Raw genomic sequence first — 20,400 nt, 5'->3', positions numbered from 1 at the left:
TATTATTTCGTGAATAGAGATCAAAACGGAAAGAAAAATAGTAACAAGGATATGTGGTCAAGGTAGGTGAAGAGTCCAGTGCATACTTCACTATGTTGAGCTAACATACTACTTGAAGTCACCTTACTTGAAAAATCTGGTGGAGAAGACCTTGTTTAGAAGACTAGCAAAATCTCTATACATTCTCCGTCACAAACTTAAGCGCTTCATCGGCGGTGAACAACAACCGATCATTTTTTCCATTAGTGAAAAGTAAAGCGGCTAGAACACCACCAATTCTTTATCCTGCAACAACGTCAAAGAAATCTTCAATGTAGGCATCTGGGTTTCCAGATTTACAGCGGAGGGATGATTCTAGAGGGGGAATTGATTTGGCAGCTAAGATATCGTCGATGGCTCCACCTCCATCAATGGAGAGAATTCTGATTTTTCCGGTGAGGGATTTGATTTCTTGCGACAAATTGTTGTAACCGAATAAAAAATTGTTTTCGAGAATGAAGAATATATCGAAGGTGAGTTTTTCCATTTGAAAGTTGGCATTGATCATGGAAAGTGTCGTCATTTGAATGTAGGTGGAAGGAGATACAAGGATGAGGAGAAGGAAGATGTGAGGGTGTTATATATTCGAGACGAGTTGGGGGAGGGGGATATGTGGCCCATTTTTATATTTAATAATAATAATAATAACTAGATGCGTTCCAGCGCGTGGCGCTGGTCGGAAATGGTGTTGTGTGGGACGAAATGGTGCATGTGGATTGGAATCAATGTTGAAGTATAACATTATAACAGGAGGATGAAACAACAGACATACATATGAAAGTAGGTTGCTATTTATTGTATTTAACTAAAATTAAATGCAGAAATAACAGATTTACTTGTACTTGAATAAACAACACTCAAACCTATATAATACAAATAATGAAGACGTAAAAGCAAGTTCCTGCAATTCCATTGAATTTGAAATCAACAATCCTGTTATGATGTTGCCTGTGCCTCTGGCTGTAACTGATCAAAAGGGCAAGTTGTAGCTGTGCTGGGAGTCTGTCAACCAAGCAACTATTTTTTATGTGAAATCTGTCTGTGTAATAGCAGCCTAAATGATAAATAATTTTGTTTTCATGTGCCTACCCATTACATTTCCTCAAAAAAATATGCACATAAAATTATATATAACAATAAATACGTTAAAAAAATAATATGGTAAAGTTTGTTATTGAAATAAAGAAGATTACAAAACACAAATAGTCATTATTTACATCTTGAAAATCCTCATGTAAAAGAATACAACCATATAAACAATTTCAAAACATACAAACTTACCAGCAAACACACTGATACAGTGGGCCGCAAATCTATAACCGCCATACCAGAAAACCAAAAAAACAAAAATAAAAACAATGATACTTATAATATTATATCAACATGTAACTTCAAAATATAGAAAAAACAAAAGATTATGATAAATGCTTCACCTATATATCAAGATTCTGACAGCTCACAAGCTCAGTAGAGTCGAAACTCCTCGAAGCAATCACATTCCAGACATGTAGGATTTCGATTGGCAAAGAAAAAACACTTAAGCCATTTATCCAGTTATACAAAACAAATTTACCCACATTTGGGTCCACAACCGCCTTCCAAACTACCTACTTGTCTTGATAAAAAATTTAATATGTTACAGAACCTGAATAACATAAAAGTGAAACTAATCAGCAACCTAAAACCAACATGCCCACAAAATTTATGGCTTAAATTACAATATAAGTATGATTGTTGAAAGAGTGAAACCAAAAAATGACTAATTGAGCATTACACCAACATGGTTGTGTTATCTATATAGTCATCAAAACATTTCATGTACTACAACAGGATAAAGTAAAAGGGTGGTCAAAATTAGAAAAATGGGAAAAAAGAACATCAGATGTTTTTAAAAAAGGGTTGTGAAATCCCACCAGATATTTAAAAAAAATGATCTATGAACATACATGAAGCTCATATACATATGAATCATAATTAAAAGGAAAAATCTTCGCATCTGCAGGTTATAGAGCTACTAAACCCCAAATGCTCGTTGCTGTCATTTTTTTTTAGTTTTTAGTTTTGTAAATAATAAGTTGTATAATAAATTATAATGAAATAACATATCGAATAATGTTAAAACTTAAAACATACCTGCAACATGTCTATGAAACATTGGATAACCAAATTCGTTCATACATTCAAAGTCATCATACATTGAGTGATAAAATGAGTAGCCTACAAGAAACCATTGAAGTAGTTTTCACTTTTCATCAGAATGTATTTACAAAAAAAGGGGAAAAGCTGTTAATTGAAAATATAGTGCTATTTACTGCAATTATAATCAAGAAATGAAAAATAAACCAAATGCCAATGTATTTTGGTTTTTTGGTAAGGAAATTAAAAGAAATTGAAAAAAAAGGTATAAATGCAAAGTGGTTCGAGAAAAAAACAATAAATTACCATGTTTTTTCTTTCTTTCGATCCAAATAAGAGAACAAAAAAACCACTCAAACAACATATCATTTGGAAAAAAAAAGACAGAAGAACAGTTGCATGATCAGTTACCTTTACAAAAATGGGTGAGAATAATTGAGTCAATAATGGTGTCTTTTTTTCCTTTAAATCATCATCAGCCTAAAAGATCATAAGAAATAATGGAATTTAACACCAACATTAATTAAGAACTGAAAAGCATGGAATTAAGTAAAGAAAGGGACATAAGCAACTTCCCATCATGCTCACATATCAACCGGACAGCCAAATAAGTTATCAGTGTGAATGTGACCACCAATTCTATCATGTGATTCCAATTACACCGTCTGTATGATACCATTTTTTTTAATATAATGAAAAGATAAATAAAGCCAAATATGAACATTTTAGCGTTTCATAAGAATCACCTCAAAATCATTATGAAGCATATGAGCAACAACTATCCCTGAAATACTCCTTGCTATCACGATAACAGAAGGTTTGGAAGTATGTCGTCTCTCGATATACGATGCAAACATGAAAAGGGCAATATGGGAATTCTGATCACCAATTTCCGTGACAATTCAAAAAAATTCCCAAAAATTCATCTATCAATTAATAGACAACAGTTTATCCATACAATATTTAATTTGTAAAAAAAAACAGGACCTTACTTTATAGCCCATTTTATCAACCATTTCCTACACCACTTGATACATGGTTGGCCTGAAACAAAACAAAGAACAACAAAATTCAATTAGTCGAGACAACATGATGAAAAGTTAAAAAAAAAAAAAAAAAAAATTCAAATCACCTTGCAAGGTACATCAACCTCAAGATCGAACTTGAATTAATCAAATAAAAATTCATTCATATAAGTTATAAAATAGGGAAGAAAGATTTATTTAACTGTAAATATTTTCCTTTCTTTTGGACATATAGATACAATGTCATGTATATATACATACATGGACTGCTTCACTGGAGAGAGAAAGTGAGTTTTATGTTAACTTACTTATGCTTAATTGGGTCTGAAAACAAAGCCCACTTCCAACTTATTTCAGATAATGTTCTTCTTCTTCATCATTCATCAAATGGAATGTCTACTTTCTTTCAAGAATTTATCACAAAGCGGTTATTTACTGTTAGTTTTAAAACTATGAAAAAACAATTAAAGTATGGAATATTGGCATACTCTTGCACATTATATTAGCTTCTGATAACTCCTGTTGTATGGCACTTGTGATCCTACAAATGAAAGAACCGATAAGTAAAACTACTATAAATCAAGATAAAACAACGATTTTTTTTATCAATAAAGTAACAAATCCACTTCCTGTATTCCATTCAATCCAATTTCACTCCATTCCCTTCACATCCAACAACATCAGTAACCAAAGTCAAGGGTCTCTCATCCATCACTTCATCTATAATCCCAAACTCTTTCGCCTCTTCAGGAGTCATAAAACAATCCCTATCCATATTCTTCCGAATCACATAAACATTTTGTCCAGTATGCTTTGCATAAAGCCCATTCAAAGACTTCCAAACCCTAATAATATGCTTCGTGTGAATGGCCATGTCTTTAGCCTGCCCGCTGTATCCACCGGAAGGTTGATGAATCATGATGGTGGCATTAGGAAGAGATCGCCTTTCACCCTTTGCACCAACAGCCAACAGCAAAGAAGCCATTGATGCAGCTTGACCTAAACATATTGTATTGATAGGAGATCGAATGTATTGCATTGTATCATATATTGCAAGACCTAACACCATCAAATTCACCATTTCCTAAATTAGATCACAGAGAAAATGGTGATAAAACCTAATTTTTGCATAGGTGAAGAAGTAAAATTGACAACCTACCTGCTGTTACTTACCTATTTACATCTTAAAAAGCACATAATTTAAAGCAATTAATATAAAAATTAAAAGAAATAGTATGGTACAGGATGTAATGAGAGTTAAGAACACAAGCCTTTACCTCATGGCAAGAAGAAATTCAAATAAAGTAGAGATGGAAGCGGTCGAGAACCGTTGGGTTTATGGCGTTATCTTTCAGCACATGTCAAAAAACATAAATAACTTCTAAATTTTACATCACCTGGCATCTGATAGCTCAGTCACTCAATGGTTTCTTCTTCCACGTTAGCAAGCATTCCCTGCAATAAACCATAAGAAACATCACCTGGCATCGTAATGAACAAATGTCAACCTCACATTACCTGTCATCGAAATGAACAAATGTCAACCACAATAACAGTGTTAAGGTTATAAACTCGAAATTTGTACGTACCTGACAGAAATACCCAACAAAAACATTTAGAAATATCAAAAAATACATAATAATACACACAAATACAGAAAAATACCCAAAAAGATACATCATTAGCTTAAACCTTACATCTGTAAGTCATTTCAGCATACCAGAAAAATGGTCCTGCAATTTCAAACACCGATGAGTCCCAAAAACATATACAATTGAACAGGGTAAGCAAGCATAGTCAGTAAATCACAAGTAATGATAAGGTGTAGAAAGTGATTTGTTTCAGTCGACTTTAGGGCTCCAACGAAGAAGAAAGTAAAAGATTTTAGGGATTTTTTTGTGGAGGCTCGATTTCTACAGTCGATAGACGACGATGATGGAGGTGGTAGGACAGGTCGTCGCTGACGATTACCACCGAAAGAAGGAGCAGGACGCCTGTCACTTTTACCCGGAGCCGCCTCGTTGTCAGCGACGGAGAACGAAGCAATTGCGATGCTATGATGGCCGGCATAAGAAGCTACGGCTGATGATAGTAGCATAACAGAGAAGACGAAGAGTGGAGATGTGGGGTGAGGTGATTGTCAGCTTCGTCTCCACCGGTAGGACGTCGACCTCGGTTTGAAAATCTGCAGTAGTGTGCTTCATCATCGCTTAAGAGAAGATTGAGAAAAGAATGAAGCAGAAGAAATCAGATAAGGCGGTGGCTTTCTGTGTATAGTAGACTATACCGGAGGAATAGAGAGAGAGAGTTCTGGAAGGATGGAAGAGGGTGACAGAAATCGGAACATCATTGGTTGAGAAAACGGTCAAGCAGAGCCAAAAATGCATGTGTCCGATAAGAATATAAACAATAACAAAAAATACCCTAAACAATAACAAAAAATACCCAAAGCAGAAAACGGACGTTTTAAGGAGACAAATACAGGAAAACATAAGGACCTACAATGGCAGAAATAATCAATGCAAAATAACCAATGCAAGTACAGGAACCAAAACAGGCAAATAAGCTGCATGTTAACTGTTACTAAGATTCACTTCTTTAATATATATATATATATATATATATATATATATATATATATATATATATATATATATATATATATTAATTTTAAAAAGTGAAAGAAAAATAAAAAAAATAAATTCAGTATAATAGTCTTTTTAGTTTGGACGGGGACTAAAACCGCAAGTAAACTTACTTAAAAAGACCATCAACCCAAAAAAAATTAAGATTTGGATTAAAACAAAAAATAAATAAATAAATAAATAATTTGCACCATTTTTGCGATTTTATCTAATATATTAACGTACCTACATTGAAATCTTTCTCATTGTTCCATTCGATGGTGACTCTCACGATTACTTTGCTTCTTTACTACCTTACATTGCAAATTGTTGGTTAAATTTGAAAACCTAGGTTACAATTTTAATTAAATAACTCATATCTTTATTTTATTTACAAGCTACACTCACAACAAAACATGCTCAAAAGCTACTCAGACACAAAACTAACATAAAACCATGGCACTACTCACAAACATCTTTTGATATGCATGAAGCAATACCACAACTACACTCACTCACTATATCATCTATCAAACATCCAAACGATCCATTTTTGCAAAACGACCCCGGATCCTTATCCTGCTTTCGGCTCTTACCTTTCGTGATTCATACCTAATATGCTTATCATACCTGTTATAACCAGTTTGACAACAAAAGAAAAATAAAAAAAGGAACCCGAATTAAATTCCGATAAATAATGTTTAAAAAAAATACTCTGCGAAACCAAAATACAATACCTCCTCGATTTCTTCTTCTCTTTGTATCGCGAGAGTGCGGTTTCTCTCTCCTGACTGTTGATTTCACGTACACCAACAAAGGTGTTGGGGAAGACTTGTGTATTTTCAGCAGTGATACTATGATGAACAGTATCGATCTTTTCAACAGGAACTATGCATTGTGTCTCTGTGGCGTTATGTAATTGGTCAGAATATAAATCTTGACCCACGGCATCACAAACATCGGGACACCATTGAAATGTATTCGCCTGTGTATTCAAGTCTAGAGGTTACTCAATACTCATTTCTCACCTGTTTCCTTAATGAAAAATGAAGACGAGACTAATACCTCATTTGAAGAATATGCTACTTGCTGCTCTTCTAACTTATGTTCAAACCCTGAACTCCTATTATTTTGTGTAGTTGCCATATTAATAGGCTGAAACTCATCGTTTATTGGTTTAATAATGCCTTCATCGCCATCCACATTTGGGTCAGACTTTGCCAATTCACGAAGCTGGCGAACAAGTTCATCTTTGTATGCTCCAAACGCAGCATTTCGATTCTGATTCAACAGTCAGAGTTAATAAACAAACGACAACCATTTTATGAAGAATGAGACGTTGTACCTTGGGGAGAGGAGGGACACCCATGGCTTGATAATTGTGCTCAGAACCACTTGAAACAATCAGGTCATCCAGGCTCACAAACGAAGGAGTATCCCAAACAAGATAATCCGGAAACTTATCACCCGACCCGTAAGAATCGGATCCTTCCTCACAACCACCACAAAGTAAAAGCCCTTTTTTGCTCAAATCCTCAAACCCTAAAATCGATAGCAAATCAGTAACAGAAGGACAACCAGTAAACCCTTCAAGAGGTCGCCGGTCGTGTGTCGCCGGCGAACTCGAATTCGAATTCGAACTCGTATGTGTCTCCCAGTCGCAATTCTGGCAGTGAACAAAGGCGTCAGTGGAGCAGAAAATCGAAGCAGGCGAAGAATCACAACCATCACAAAGCAACGACCGTGTGTGCTTAGTGAAAAGCTGATTAGTCGAATGAACTTCTCGGTCGCAGGAGAGACAGAGCTTGGCGTTATCAGCTCTACAATACAGAAGCGCCGTCGATTTATTACAGAAATCACAAGGTCGGCGTCTCAGTGGGCTTCCATGGGAGTGTTCAGCAGGAGGAGGTGAATCAGGCATGTTTTTGAAAAAAAAAATACAATATATCTTCAAAATTGATGAAAAGAAAGTGAAATTGAGTGGATTCAAAAACTGGGTATGGACGGATATGAATTTAGTTTGACGTTTGTGTATCAAAATCGAAGTAGTTGGTAGGAAATATGCTTGTTCTCCAAGCAATGGATAAAAATCAGACAAGGGGGTGGTGTCCTCATGATGATTTCATCATGATAAATGTATGTAGAATGTAGTATGTACAGATTTCAGAGAAAGTGGAGAAGATTCAAGATATTGTGGAGGGATGGTGGACTGAAGATATAGAATGACGTGGAGACATCTTGGACATACAAAGTCTCGTATGATATTTTAGTTCTTCCTTTTTGCCTTAACATTACGAAAAGGACATTCGAATTACGAAAAAAATAATATATGATTTTTCCTCGCTATCCAAATAAAACAATGATGGTTGAACTGAACATATTCTTGTAAACGAATTTTCGCTATCCAGATAAAAAAAAATTAATAATAATAATTCATTTTTCGCTATACATGTGAAAGCTTATTTATGATTTTTCTACCTTTTTATTGTTGAGACGAGCACAGCATGATACGATTCACAGGACATAGATGCACATACATCATTAAATTTAAAAGATAAAATAATAAAATGAATTGAATTATACGCAACTTTCGTTATATAATTTGCATTAAATCCGACTAACAACTAGACAAAGAATAATAATGACTCTTATGTCATTTTGACTTAGCTTTTAATTTAAAATTATTAAGCAGAAATTTATATAAATATTAGAGAGTATTTTTAAATACTTAAATGATTTGATTAAACTCATTTTTTTTAATTCATCATACTGAAAGTTAGAACTTAAGCCAACTGTAATGTCAGTCTAATAAGAGTTGAATAAAATGGTCATGGGGCTTAGGGGGCAAAGTGGGCAGCTGCACATGGTTCAATTTTTTTATTATATATTTTTATTTAAAAATACAAAATTATAATAAAGATAAGGGCTCTTTTTTTCTTGTTCATCCCAGGCCTTTAAGAATATTTCATTTTTCAGGACCGGCCCTGAAAATGGTGATTACGATTAAATATGTTTTTAACTTTTAATAGTTAAGGATGATGACATGAATGAAGATTAAACTACTAAATGAAATATCACCGATTTAAATAAATTTATTTTTTATAATGTTAATTAAGACATAATTACCAAACATTCTTTTTAAATTAAATTTCAAACTGAAACTCAATACAAGAAGAAACTCTACAACCAAGATACTTTTATGTGGCTTCAAATTCAAAATAAAATAAAAATGTAAATTGGAGACAATTTGAAAGACTAACCTGCAAGAGAATCTCAATGTCAAGATGCAATCCACACCTTTGCTCGCTATGTTAGAGTTGAGATTCATTTAAGCCTTGTTTTGACGAAAATATGCTAGTTTATAAGATTCATTTAGGTTTTGTTAAACAAAATAAGATATTTTTTGTAACTTAGCGTTTGATAAATAAAGGTAACTTATAAGCTTATAATAGTTTATAAAGTAGTTCATAACTTAACTTGAGATAGCTTTTGATAATGTAGTTTATAAGCTAATTTGCCAAAGAAGCCTCTTGGTTTCTTGACACAAGTTTAGATGGAGGTAACAAGAAGTCCTTTATAATATATATATATATATATATATATATATATATATATATATATATATATATATATATATATATATATATATATATATATATATATACTATATTATAAATGAAACATTTTTCCTTTCACTAGATTCATTTGAAACTCCTATAACATTTCAATTTCTTTCTAATAATAATTAAAAGTTTGTTAATAAGGTTAAATAAATATAAAACCTAAAGTCTAATCATATATAAACTGAATTTCAAGATTAAAATAATATATTTACTTCTACTTATTAAGTGATTTTTTTAACTTTTAACATATTATATTTAATTTATTAGTTTTATTATATTGTTGGATGTAAACCATTATCATTTTAAAGATACAATTTTGGAACAATTTGTATAAAATACTTAAATTATTAATTTGAATATAACATTATATTGTCAACTTAAATATAAATTTTAGTTTAACTTAAACAACCCAAATAATATTTTGTAAATAGTTAAAAGTGATTAATTGTAGTGTTTTTTCTAATAATGATTATAAGTTGGTTAATAAGGTTAAATAAATATCAAACCTAAAGTGTAATCATAAATATACTAAATTTCAATTTTAAAATAATATATATTTACTTCTACTTATAAAGTTATGTCTTTAACTTTTAACATATTATACTTAATTTATTAGATTTAGTAAGTTGTTGTATGTAAACCATTATCAGTTTAAAGCTACAACTTTTGAACAGTTTGGACAAAATACTTAATTGTTATTTTAAATATAACATTATAATGTCAACTTAAATATAAATTTCAGTTCCACTTAAAAAACCAAATAATATTTTGTAAATAGTTAAAAGTGATAAATTGTAGTGATAAATACAAAAACTAAATTGTAATCTCAATTTGACTAAAATATTTCCTAAAGATATTTTTATAATCGTTAAAAGTTTTCAAATAAGTAGCTTAAAATAACTTACAATATCAATAGTTAAAAATAACTCTATATAAATGATTATATTGTTACCTTTAAAATCGAAAAACAATGTTTGATGTTTTAAATAATTATAATGATAAAAATTAAAACATTAAGCAAATAAATTTTAAAAAATTAATTAACAATAACAACAACTATAAATAACATTAAATCATATATTATCTTTAATTTTATTCATGTGTAACTCGCGGGTAGAAGTCATTCAAAGGATTAAGATTATGTAGTTATAATAGATGTATATATTATCATATAATTCAAAATAATCAATACATTATATCAATTTAATATACGAATTATTATATCAAATTTAACTACAACGTTATTGCTATATTAAAAAAAACATATATTTGTAAAAACTTCAACTATATAGGTGTTTTTGCGCAACGCGCGAGCATTTGCCCATTATATATATATATATATATATATATATATATATATATATATATATATATATATATATATATATATATTACAACCCCACCTAAGCTTATGTACTAAACCTCTAAACTGTGTCGTTTTAACTTAGTAAATATATCCAATTCGATTTTCATTTGCTAAGTATACCATCCCCTATAGTATTTAATTCCTCCATTATCGGTTAACCATCAATGTTTTTTTCCTCCATTATCGTTTATTATTTCACCCAGTGAATATTATTGTTTTCCACCATCACGAAGGTCGAAGATAATCAATATTCTTGCTTCCCTATCAAAACTATTGCTTCAATCCTTAATCTGCAATTTCAAGTGTTAATAGTGAATCCCATAATCTCAGTCTTTAACTAATAAAATGACGTAGTTTTATGAGGTTTAGTATCTAAGTTTAGATGGGGTTGTAATATATATTCGCTTTTCCATATATATATATATATATATATATATATAGACACACACATACACACACAATAGACGAATTCTCATGTGTTGCGCAGGATAATTGTTAAAATATTAAAAAATATATGTTATTTAAAATGGTTATGTTCTTGACATTAACTTTGATATATATATATATATATATATATATATATATATATATATATATATATATATATATATATAGACACACACATACACACACAATAGACGAATTCTCATGTGTTGCGCAGGATAATTGTTAAAATATTAAAAAATATATGTTATTTAAAATGGTTATGTTCTTGACATTAACTTTGATATATATATATATATATATATATATATATATATATATATATATATATATATATATATATATACTCAACTATTTTGAGCAATATTACATAATGACCTATACCCGTTGTTTGCGCATAAATAAAATTACTAACAGTTGTTACGATCGATTATTTTAAAATTGTACTTATGTGACCATCTTTTAATTTATGTCATGATATTTATTTAAAATACAATCATTTTGTGGGTAACATTATATAATTTATAATTTGATGTTATTATTGTTTATAATTATTGTTCATTAATTTTAAAACCATTTAGTATTATTAACTTGTCGTTCTACATTTACAATACTTAAACCTTTTTAACTATTTTTAAAAAATAGTAATTGAATAAATTTTTTAAGTTTATTTAATAGTTTGATTTATATTTTGCATTTAAAATAATATTTAATTTAACAAATATGCCAATACTACATAATATTTGGTATTTAATAACATATTTTAAATAAATAGATTAATTATATTAAAATAAAAAATAAAAGTTCATATAGATTTCAAATGCATAATATAATAGGAATATATATATATATATATATATATATATATATATATATGTGTGTGTGTTTAAATAAAAATACTAATTAAAATAAAATTATGAAAAAATTATTTTCATGTTATTATTCTAATATATATATATATATATATATATATATATATATATATATATATATATATATATATATATATATATATATATATATATAGGTGATGCGAAACTATATATAAAAAATAGTAATGCATACTCTCAAATTTTTAGTGATATGAACACTTTTTCATCTATGTCCTAGTTTCGATTTTTTAGAGTATATGGACACTTTTTCATCCCTTTTATCCAATTTTTTTCACTCTTGTTTTTTACATGTATAATAAAATTTAAAGACATATGTTGTTCTTTATCTTCTTATATAAAAATTAAAATTTTACGGTATGAATTAGATAGCTTTATTACTTTAAAATTTGAAGTAAATATTTTCTTATAATAAATAAAAAGAAATGACCATAAAGATGGTGGTAGAACAAGGCACGAGTGACCGACAAAATACATGAAACATACATTAAAATATTAAAAAGACAGCCATAAAGTTACACTTTTCTAGTCTTTTCTATGACCCTTTTAGAGTTGACTTGAAGTGAATAGTTCAAGTGGAACCCATATATATATATATATATATATATATATATATATATATATATATATATATATATATATATATATATATATATATATATACTAAATTTTAAAAATAAAATAATAATAATAATAATAACTCAAATAATGTAGAAAAAAAAACTTTATACTTTTTTCCTATAAAGTTTTCAACCAAAACACATGGATAGTGCAAATGATGTTTTAAAGAATTAAAAAAAAGTGTACGCACATATCATATATGTGTATATGTATTTTTCGAGTTTTTTTTTTTCAATTTTTTAAACTGATAGATACACTATGTATATTGTTTAAGACGACACTTGTGAATGTCGAAATGCATATTACACATTGCTTGTGAATGTTAGAATATCAAGTTTATTCATGGATTTATTCACATGATAATATTACAAATAAATATAATAATAGAGTAATATTCACATGATAATATTACAAATAAATATAATAATAGAGTAATGTTCACATGATAATATTACAAATAAATATAATAATAGAGTAATAAATAATGAATAATTTAAAGTTGTGAATGTCAACTCATCTAAACCATTGAATAACAAGTGTTTTACCGGCTTGTACCATTTGGTTTTTCAAAATGATTATCAGATCAAATCAAATAATTAGTTGATTAAAGTTACATATAATTAGGTAAACTCACATTCATTTCAATAATCGATTTTCTTGTAGCAACATTTTACATACTCCTTCAAATCCAATTATTTTGACCATTTATGATCACATAACCAAAATCAACTTCTACCAAGTACTTAAAACTTACTATCATGAGTTCAAGTCCTAGTAATCACTTTGGACAACAAATCCAAACACGCCATTCACCCTCATAAGGCACATGACAGTTGCTTAGTTTCAACACGAATATGGATTGGGCTTCTTGTGGACATTGGACCCTTATATACTATCAGCCACCTAGCAGACTATATTTTACCTCATTTAGATCTCACATAATGCTCCTTATGCACAACCCATTAATAATAACAAAACCTACATCACTTATGATTGTGAGCTTTTGCGATTCTACAACATATTGGTAGCAAAATGCATGAATCTAAATACTTAGAAAAAAATAACAATCATGGTTTTAATCTAGCAACAAAACATCTATTTGTCTGTCTGTCTGTCTATCTATCTATCTATCTATATGGATTTAGTGACAGATGTGTTAATTTACCATTCCCAATAAGTTAAATCTGTGGCTCCAACGAGTTGTTTGGTGTCCCAATTCTTCGTGTATTGTAAGACTTGCAGTTACTGCACTTGTGTCCAAGAATATGAAACGATGTTTTGCTAGTATTGTTACAGTCATTGCACAGGATTGGAATCTGCAAGATACAATAATAGGTCAGAATGAGACTGATAATTTTAAGAGATTAATTTAAAGGAAAATGGATCAAAACGCTTAAAATTCACCCGAAGTAGAATTAAATTTATTTATAAAATTCAAGAAAAAGACAAAAGAAAGTATTACATAGCCTAGGATACTAAAGATAATAAATGTAGAATTACAATTACTGTATAACCAAAGGGCAATAAGTGAATGTAAAGACTTGCCTCGTATCGGTATTCTTCAGGCATGGCAGTAGCTTCAATCTGTCAGAATTACAAACTTCTGTAATCTATAACAGCTAAATGCAAGAAATAGCAATGTACTTTCGATTATTTGTTTATGATAGCATCCTTTGTCCATTTATTTCTATTGACAATATTGTAATTTGCATGTTTTTTTTTCTTATTAAAGCATAGTACTTTGACGAATCTACCCACTTATAGCATTGATATTTTTCTCATTACGACATTATACATTGAAAAATTTAACCGATTATAGCAGTGAAAATTGCTTTGTGTAAATCATATTTTAATTATGTAAAATTATTTTATTTTATTTTAATCAATTTGTAATTGTATACCTCCTGATCTAATCTTCGCCAGGTTCTAGCATTGATATTTTTCTCATTACGACATTATACATTGAAAAATTTAACCGATTATAGCAGTGAAAATTGCTTTGTGTAAATCATATTTTAATTATGTAAAATTATTTTATTTTATTTTAATCAATTTGTAATTGTATACCTCCTGATCTAATCTTCGCCAGGTTCTAGACATATCACACACCGCTTTTGAGCAAATGGGACAACGATATCTGCAAAACAAACAACAATTTATCACCAGGAATCATTTATAGGAAAATTCACATGTAAATAAACTAACTGATTTTGGCTGATCATCTCCTTGTAGCAATCCATGTGCATCGTGTGTCCACAATTCATGATTGTTGCGCCCTTGATAGAGTCAAAAAGAAACTACAAAAAAAAAAAAAAAAAAAAAAAAAAAACATTCATGTTAAAAATATATATATATTTAAAAACTAGAATAATACACAATTTTAATAAAGATAGCAGACCTCATAACATATAGGGCAGTGGTTTTTCATAGAGTTCTCCACACATGCATGATTATCACGCAACGTTACATCATAGCAAGATCCTAATAAAATAGTCAAGAATCAAGATTCAAGATTTGTTTGTGTGACTTGTGGTTGTAGGAAAACCAACAGCAATTTTGCAACTTGTATGGTGAGGACCACAAAACAAATGAGGCTTATTAATTGTTCAAAAAGGCAACCAGCTTTGTCCTACTTTCTAATTTGGTAACTCAAGTTTGAAAATCAACAAAAAAGAGGCTTCAACTTTGCAAAAAGAGTCATTTAGGGTAATATAGACCAAGTTGAATGACATTCTTTGCAGTTGATTAGGTCCGGGTTAAGATCAAGAATGACAACCAACCAACTTTGGCAATGTTACCCTGAATGAAACTATTTATAAATTTTAATCTTTATCTTGGTAATTTTCAAATTTTGAAAATTTTGGTTGTTATTCTATGCATTAAACCATATTTTAACTGTTACTATTGCTTCAAAGTCTAGCAAGATTACACCGGGTATAGGTATTTACTTAACACGTTTGGGTAGCAGTGACTAATCGAATGGGTATTTACTTCTTGAAGTGAGAGAGGTATTTACTTCTGAAAGTCTAGGGTTAAAACAGTAACAATGTATTTTTTTAAAAGGAAAAATGCCATGGGTTTTAGTGTGGAATACTGAAAATTGAAATCCATAAGTCAAAGGATTTTTGTGAATTTCAACATAATTCAAGTCCACACTCATTTGCAAGTTGCAACCAGACCTAGGATCGGAATGGAATGGAATTGAATTCCAATTCCGGCCAAATCCCACGGAATTTGGCAAGCCAAACACCCCCTAAAGTGATTGGAAAGGCAGGAAAAAATGTTGAAAGCATTACCACTTACCACACTTTTGGCAATGGAAGAATTTCGCACCACCTCCAACTCTGTAGTGATTTATAATTCTAGCATCAGCTTATTTAAAAAAAAAAATCCACATATATAATTCCAAAACCCACAACTTTTCTTACATACTAACCTACATATTCCACAGTCATGGCAATGGAACTGTTCCTTTGAAATCTGAATCACAAGGCCACAAATATACAGAAGTTAGCATATAGTCCAAACCTTCAGAGACCTTCGTTATGAAGTAACTCTTAGTGCTATAAAACAGAATGAAAGGCAGGCAGTTCTTACATCATCATCATAGAACTTGCAAATTCCACAGAAGTATTCCCCCATTTTCACTCCACAGTTGGTGCAGACGTGAGCAACCTATCATATTCATAGGAATGATTGTTATTAGGTGATGGCGGAAAGTAAGTTTTCTGAAATTTGATGATCGCCATTAGGTTGCTCATAACTTGAATACGAACCTGCTGTTCAGTATTGCAAATTGCACATATAACCTGGAACCACCAACGAATGAACCGATTACCTCATCGTATCAATTCAAAGACAATGATTAATGCACGGAAACGTAATATTTCGTCAAAGAAAAAAAAAGAGTACTTGTTTAACGTCGTGCCGAACAATTTCATGGCGCTCCTTAGGGTTTGTCAACGCGCTCTATACATATCGCAAAATGCAAAACACGTCAATTAGCTAAAGATTTCTCCCTATCAAATGATTTGAAGTATTGTTGAAGATTCGTAAACAGGGGAGAAAGGGCGAACCGTGGCTTCGTTGTGACAATGACGGCAGAAAAATATCTGATTACAACACGGAGCACGAATTTTGCATCTTCTCCGGTAATGATTGCACCTAGCGTTCCGATCATCGTCGTCAAAACAATCCGAAAAGATATAAAAAAAAACAACAAACATAAGATTGGGAATCATCGAACAAATTCAACGTGGAAGCGAAAACGAAGAGGAGAAGTAATACGAAGAGGGATTACCCATGAAGCGATTTTCCAAAATCTTGAGGGTTGTTTTGAAGTGGAGTATCATCATCGGCCATTGAGGTGTCGAGGGGAGTGTGTGGCGTTTGCATTTTGATTCTGGTATAATATGATGATGCATTTGGGGTTTGCCTCGTAGTTTTTATATCTTATATATGCGCAATATGGGGGTTCGCAGTTCGAAGTGTACCGGTGCACGTTGCACTACGCCCGGATCGGATAACTTGACCTAAAAAGCTCTAGTTCTGCTTGATATGTTGTGAGTCCTGTATAACTAGATCAAATTCAGAGTGCCTTTGACACTGCAATTAGATAGGGCTGACTCGGTTATTTAGCATTTGATATATTTTTTATTGGATAATGACTTATAAAGGTAAAATTTTCAATTTTGTTTATATTTACTCTGAATTTTTTTTTTCACTTTTGATTTATCCTTGAATTATTTAAATTTGTTCATATTTTACCTTTATGATCTGTTATAAAGGTAAAATGTGAGCAATTTCAAATAATTCAAAGGTAATTCAAGTTCGAAAAAAAATTCAATAACTAAATGTAAACAAAATTGAAAATTTGTTACCCTTTCAAGTTATTATCTCTTTTTGTAATCATTCTTTAGTTCATTTTGCCTATTGATAGCAATTAATTAGATTAATAGTTTTGATTTCAGTCACTATGTTTTGTGTTGTGTTTGTAAGGAGTATTACAAAATAGAATACATACTACGTAACCATATTATAATTCATGATTTTAATCTTAGTCCATTAGATAAGCATACATACTAGGGAGCCCAAGACTCAGATGCACAAGCACTACCCTGATCTGTTTTCCGAGGCTGACTTCGTGGGCGAAGTCTGATTATAGTGGGGGAGAATTGTAACATTCGGTTTTCAGGTATTTTCATCTTTGGCCCTTGTAACAAGAATTTTTGGCATTTCAGCTCGTACGTTGGGTGTACAAGTGGTACACGCAGCGTACCTGTTTAGGACTTAGAATCGCGGGGCTCATCCTAGTATGTTGGGCGTACATGTGGTATGCAAGGCATACTAGCTCATGCCATAAACCCTAAAAGTTAGGGTTTGTTCCCTATTTAAACAACCTTATACCCCCCCCCCCCTTGGACCTTCTAAAGGCAGCCTTCACTCATTCCAAACCCTAATCTTGAATCTCATCCTTGTGTGTGAAGATTTTGAAACTTTTGGTGATTTTTGGTGCTTTCTTGTTGAATAAGAAGGCCATTGAAGAAGGTGGTATTGCTTGCAAGCTTGTAGATCCAAAAACTACCCCATCTTGTGCATCTTTTGGAGGTATAAAGTTTCTACCTTGGTGTGTTTCTTTCTAGATCTCTTAAATGGGTTATTTATGAACTTTTTTGTCCCAAGTTTGGATCTTTGTGAGTATGGTGCACTCCATAGCATATTAGTTGTCCTTTCATGTGTTTTAGGTCATCTAGAATCATAAAAATGCTTGCTTGAAGGTCCCTTCCTTTCCATGCAAGAGTGTGGTGGTTTTGAGTTTAGTTTAAGTTATGGTTTTGAGGTTTAAGCTTATTTCAACCATGCAAAGGCTTAAAGTTATGAACTTTATGGGTTAATACATTCTTTTAAGGTCAGATCTGAGTTTGGGTTGCATGTCTTAATGATTAAGACGTTAAGAAGTTAAGTTTGGGATCAGACAGTGTACGCCCAACATACTTCTAGCTACGCCCAATGTAGCCAGGCTTGACCCCGACCCATCTCGTTCATGGAAGTACGCGGCGCGTAGGAAGCATACACCCAGCGTACGCCCTGGGCATGTTGGCTTTTTGCCGACTTTTGACTTTGGTCAAAGATTTAGGGTTTTGGACCATGGAAGGGGCAAAATGGTCTTTTGCCCTCAAGGAGTGTAGTTGTGGGATTTGGACTTGTGAGTCAGGATAATGACCTAAATTGATTAGGGTTACTTATTATGTTTATTAGGCGAAGTTTAGTTCCGGCAGTTCGAGAGTGAGATTTATCAGTCATCGGTATCAGGTGAGTCTCCTCACTTATTCTTACCTATGTGGTAGAATAGTTGTATCTGTGATGACCAGTTGGGTCTAGCTGCTATTATTGTGTTATGTTGTTTATGTGTGACTGAGACTTCGGGTAGTCTCTAGGGTCACTGATAACCCGCAGGGCGTGTTGTTTGCCCACTGAGACTTCGTGTAGTCTCTAGGGTTGTTGATAACCCATAGTTGTTTATGTGTTGTGTTGTATGAGATATCTTGGGGAACTCACTAAGCTTCGTGCTTACAATTGTTGATTATATGTGTTTCAGGTACTTTTGAGGATCGAGGGAAATCGAAAGTATGATTGTACACACTAGCTTGGAGATTTTATTACTGGGCTTTTTGTGGCACTCTGATATTTGTGATAATGATTTGTATTTTATACTTGTGATTTTCTGATGGTTTGGTTTATGATCAATATTTTGGGTAATTTAAAAATGAAAATTTTGGTTTGAAATTTGAGGTGTTACAATTATTGTGTTTTTTAGTAAATAATTCGAAATTTTCTTCAAATTAATTTAGTATATATAAAAAAAATCTTCATGAAAGTCCTTAAACTTTAATCATATTAATGAAAAAGCCATCACTGATTGTTTACTTACAATTTGGCCCTGAAAACTGATATTAACCAGGTACAATAGTTATTTTGCAAGTGTTCATTGGTTTTTTAGGCTTAACTACAAAAAAAGGATGAATTTTGCGTTAATAAAGCAAAACTTTTGGGATTTTTTTTATAGACCCCCCTCCCCTTCTAAAAAAAACTTTCAAAATGTAATGTTTTTAGTGAAAACAAAATTAATGTAAATGATTTTGCATTAGCGTGTTTGACATAGAACGTTTAGGAGCTTCTAACTATTGACAAAACGCTCTGCTTTAAACAAAAATGTAAAAGTTACTTCGTGTAGCGTTTAACAAAACGCTACTGAGCTTTTAAATCAATTTCTATAATTACCCTTTTATATATATATATATATATATATATATATATATATATATATATATATATATATATATATATATATATATATATATATATATATGTGTGTGTGTGTGTGTGTCATTTTATGTAATTTTAAATATATCAAAAGTTATCAGCTCCTCACTATCTGCTAATAGTTATTTTTACCAAACACGTCCATAAATGTCAAAAACATTTTGACTTTTATGAAAATTTCTTAATTTTCTTTATCATAATAGAACTATTAGTTTTGAAAACTATTTGTGAAATCTTGAAATTGAAAACTTTATCCCAAAATGATTTTTAAACAACGAAATACTATCAACTAAATAATCTTTAAATTAT

The 20,400-nt window shown here is 31.0% G+C and overlaps 2 protein-coding genes and 1 long non-coding RNA gene across 5 annotated transcripts; all 3 read right to left on the bottom strand.

The window, feature by feature from the left end:
* Positions 1-900: 900 nt before the first annotated feature.
* On the bottom strand, positions 901-4,734 carry LOC145136189 (uncharacterized). Of its 3 annotated transcripts, XR_013720278.1 has the most exons (9): positions 3,689-4,734; positions 3,509-3,603; positions 3,168-3,219; positions 2,922-3,053; positions 2,587-2,840; positions 2,173-2,256; positions 1,473-1,684; positions 1,321-1,352; positions 901-1,041 (listed from the first exon to the last, which is right to left on the bottom strand). It is a non-coding gene; the product is annotated as an uncharacterized LOC145136189 (long non-coding RNA). The 3 variants fall into 3 exon arrangements; XR_013720279.1 differs by lacking the exon at positions 901-1,041 and having other exon boundaries at positions 1,082-1,684; positions 2,587-2,655; positions 2,764-2,840; XR_013720277.1 differs by lacking the exon at positions 901-1,041 and having other exon boundaries at positions 1,082-1,684.
* Positions 4,735-6,163: 1,429 nt separating this feature from the next.
* On the bottom strand, positions 6,164-8,072 carry LOC145138418 (B-box type zinc finger protein with CCT domain-containing protein). The gene is made up of 4 exons (XM_079072508.1): positions 7,170-8,072; positions 6,890-7,105; positions 6,562-6,809; positions 6,164-6,454 (listed from the first exon to the last, which is right to left on the bottom strand). Exons 1-4 carry the CDS (start codon positions 7,743-7,745, stop codon positions 6,355-6,357), a joined length of 1,140 nt encoding a protein of 379 aa, XP_078928634.1. The 5' UTR covers positions 7,746-8,072; the 3' UTR covers positions 6,164-6,354.
* A 5,630-nt stretch (positions 8,073-13,702) lies between these two features.
* LOC145138681 (E3 ubiquitin-protein ligase MIEL1-like) lies at positions 13,703-17,292 on the bottom strand. Its single transcript, XM_079072721.1, has 12 exons — positions 17,069-17,292; positions 16,845-16,932; positions 16,681-16,737; positions 16,545-16,577; positions 16,366-16,443; positions 16,205-16,248; positions 16,072-16,112; positions 15,167-15,249; positions 14,974-15,065; positions 14,836-14,905; positions 14,314-14,352; positions 13,703-14,084 (listed from the first exon to the last, which is right to left on the bottom strand). The coding sequence occupies exons 1-12, from the start codon at positions 17,161-17,163 to the stop codon at positions 13,947-13,949; spliced, it is 858 nt and encodes a 285-aa protein (XP_078928847.1). The 5' UTR covers positions 17,164-17,292; the 3' UTR covers positions 13,703-13,946.
* Between the last annotated feature and the right edge of the window lie 3,108 nt (positions 17,293-20,400).

The sequence above is a fragment of the Lactuca virosa genome, chromosome 9, assembly GCF_052849685.1.
Source record: "Lactuca virosa cultivar CGN04683 chromosome 9, Lactuca_virosa_CGN04683_v6, whole genome shotgun sequence".
NCBI lineage: Eukaryota > Viridiplantae > Streptophyta > Magnoliopsida > Asterales > Asteraceae > Lactuca > Lactuca virosa.
The sequence above is the reverse complement of the archived record's forward strand: the minus strand, read 5'-3'. Positions and strand labels throughout refer to the sequence as shown.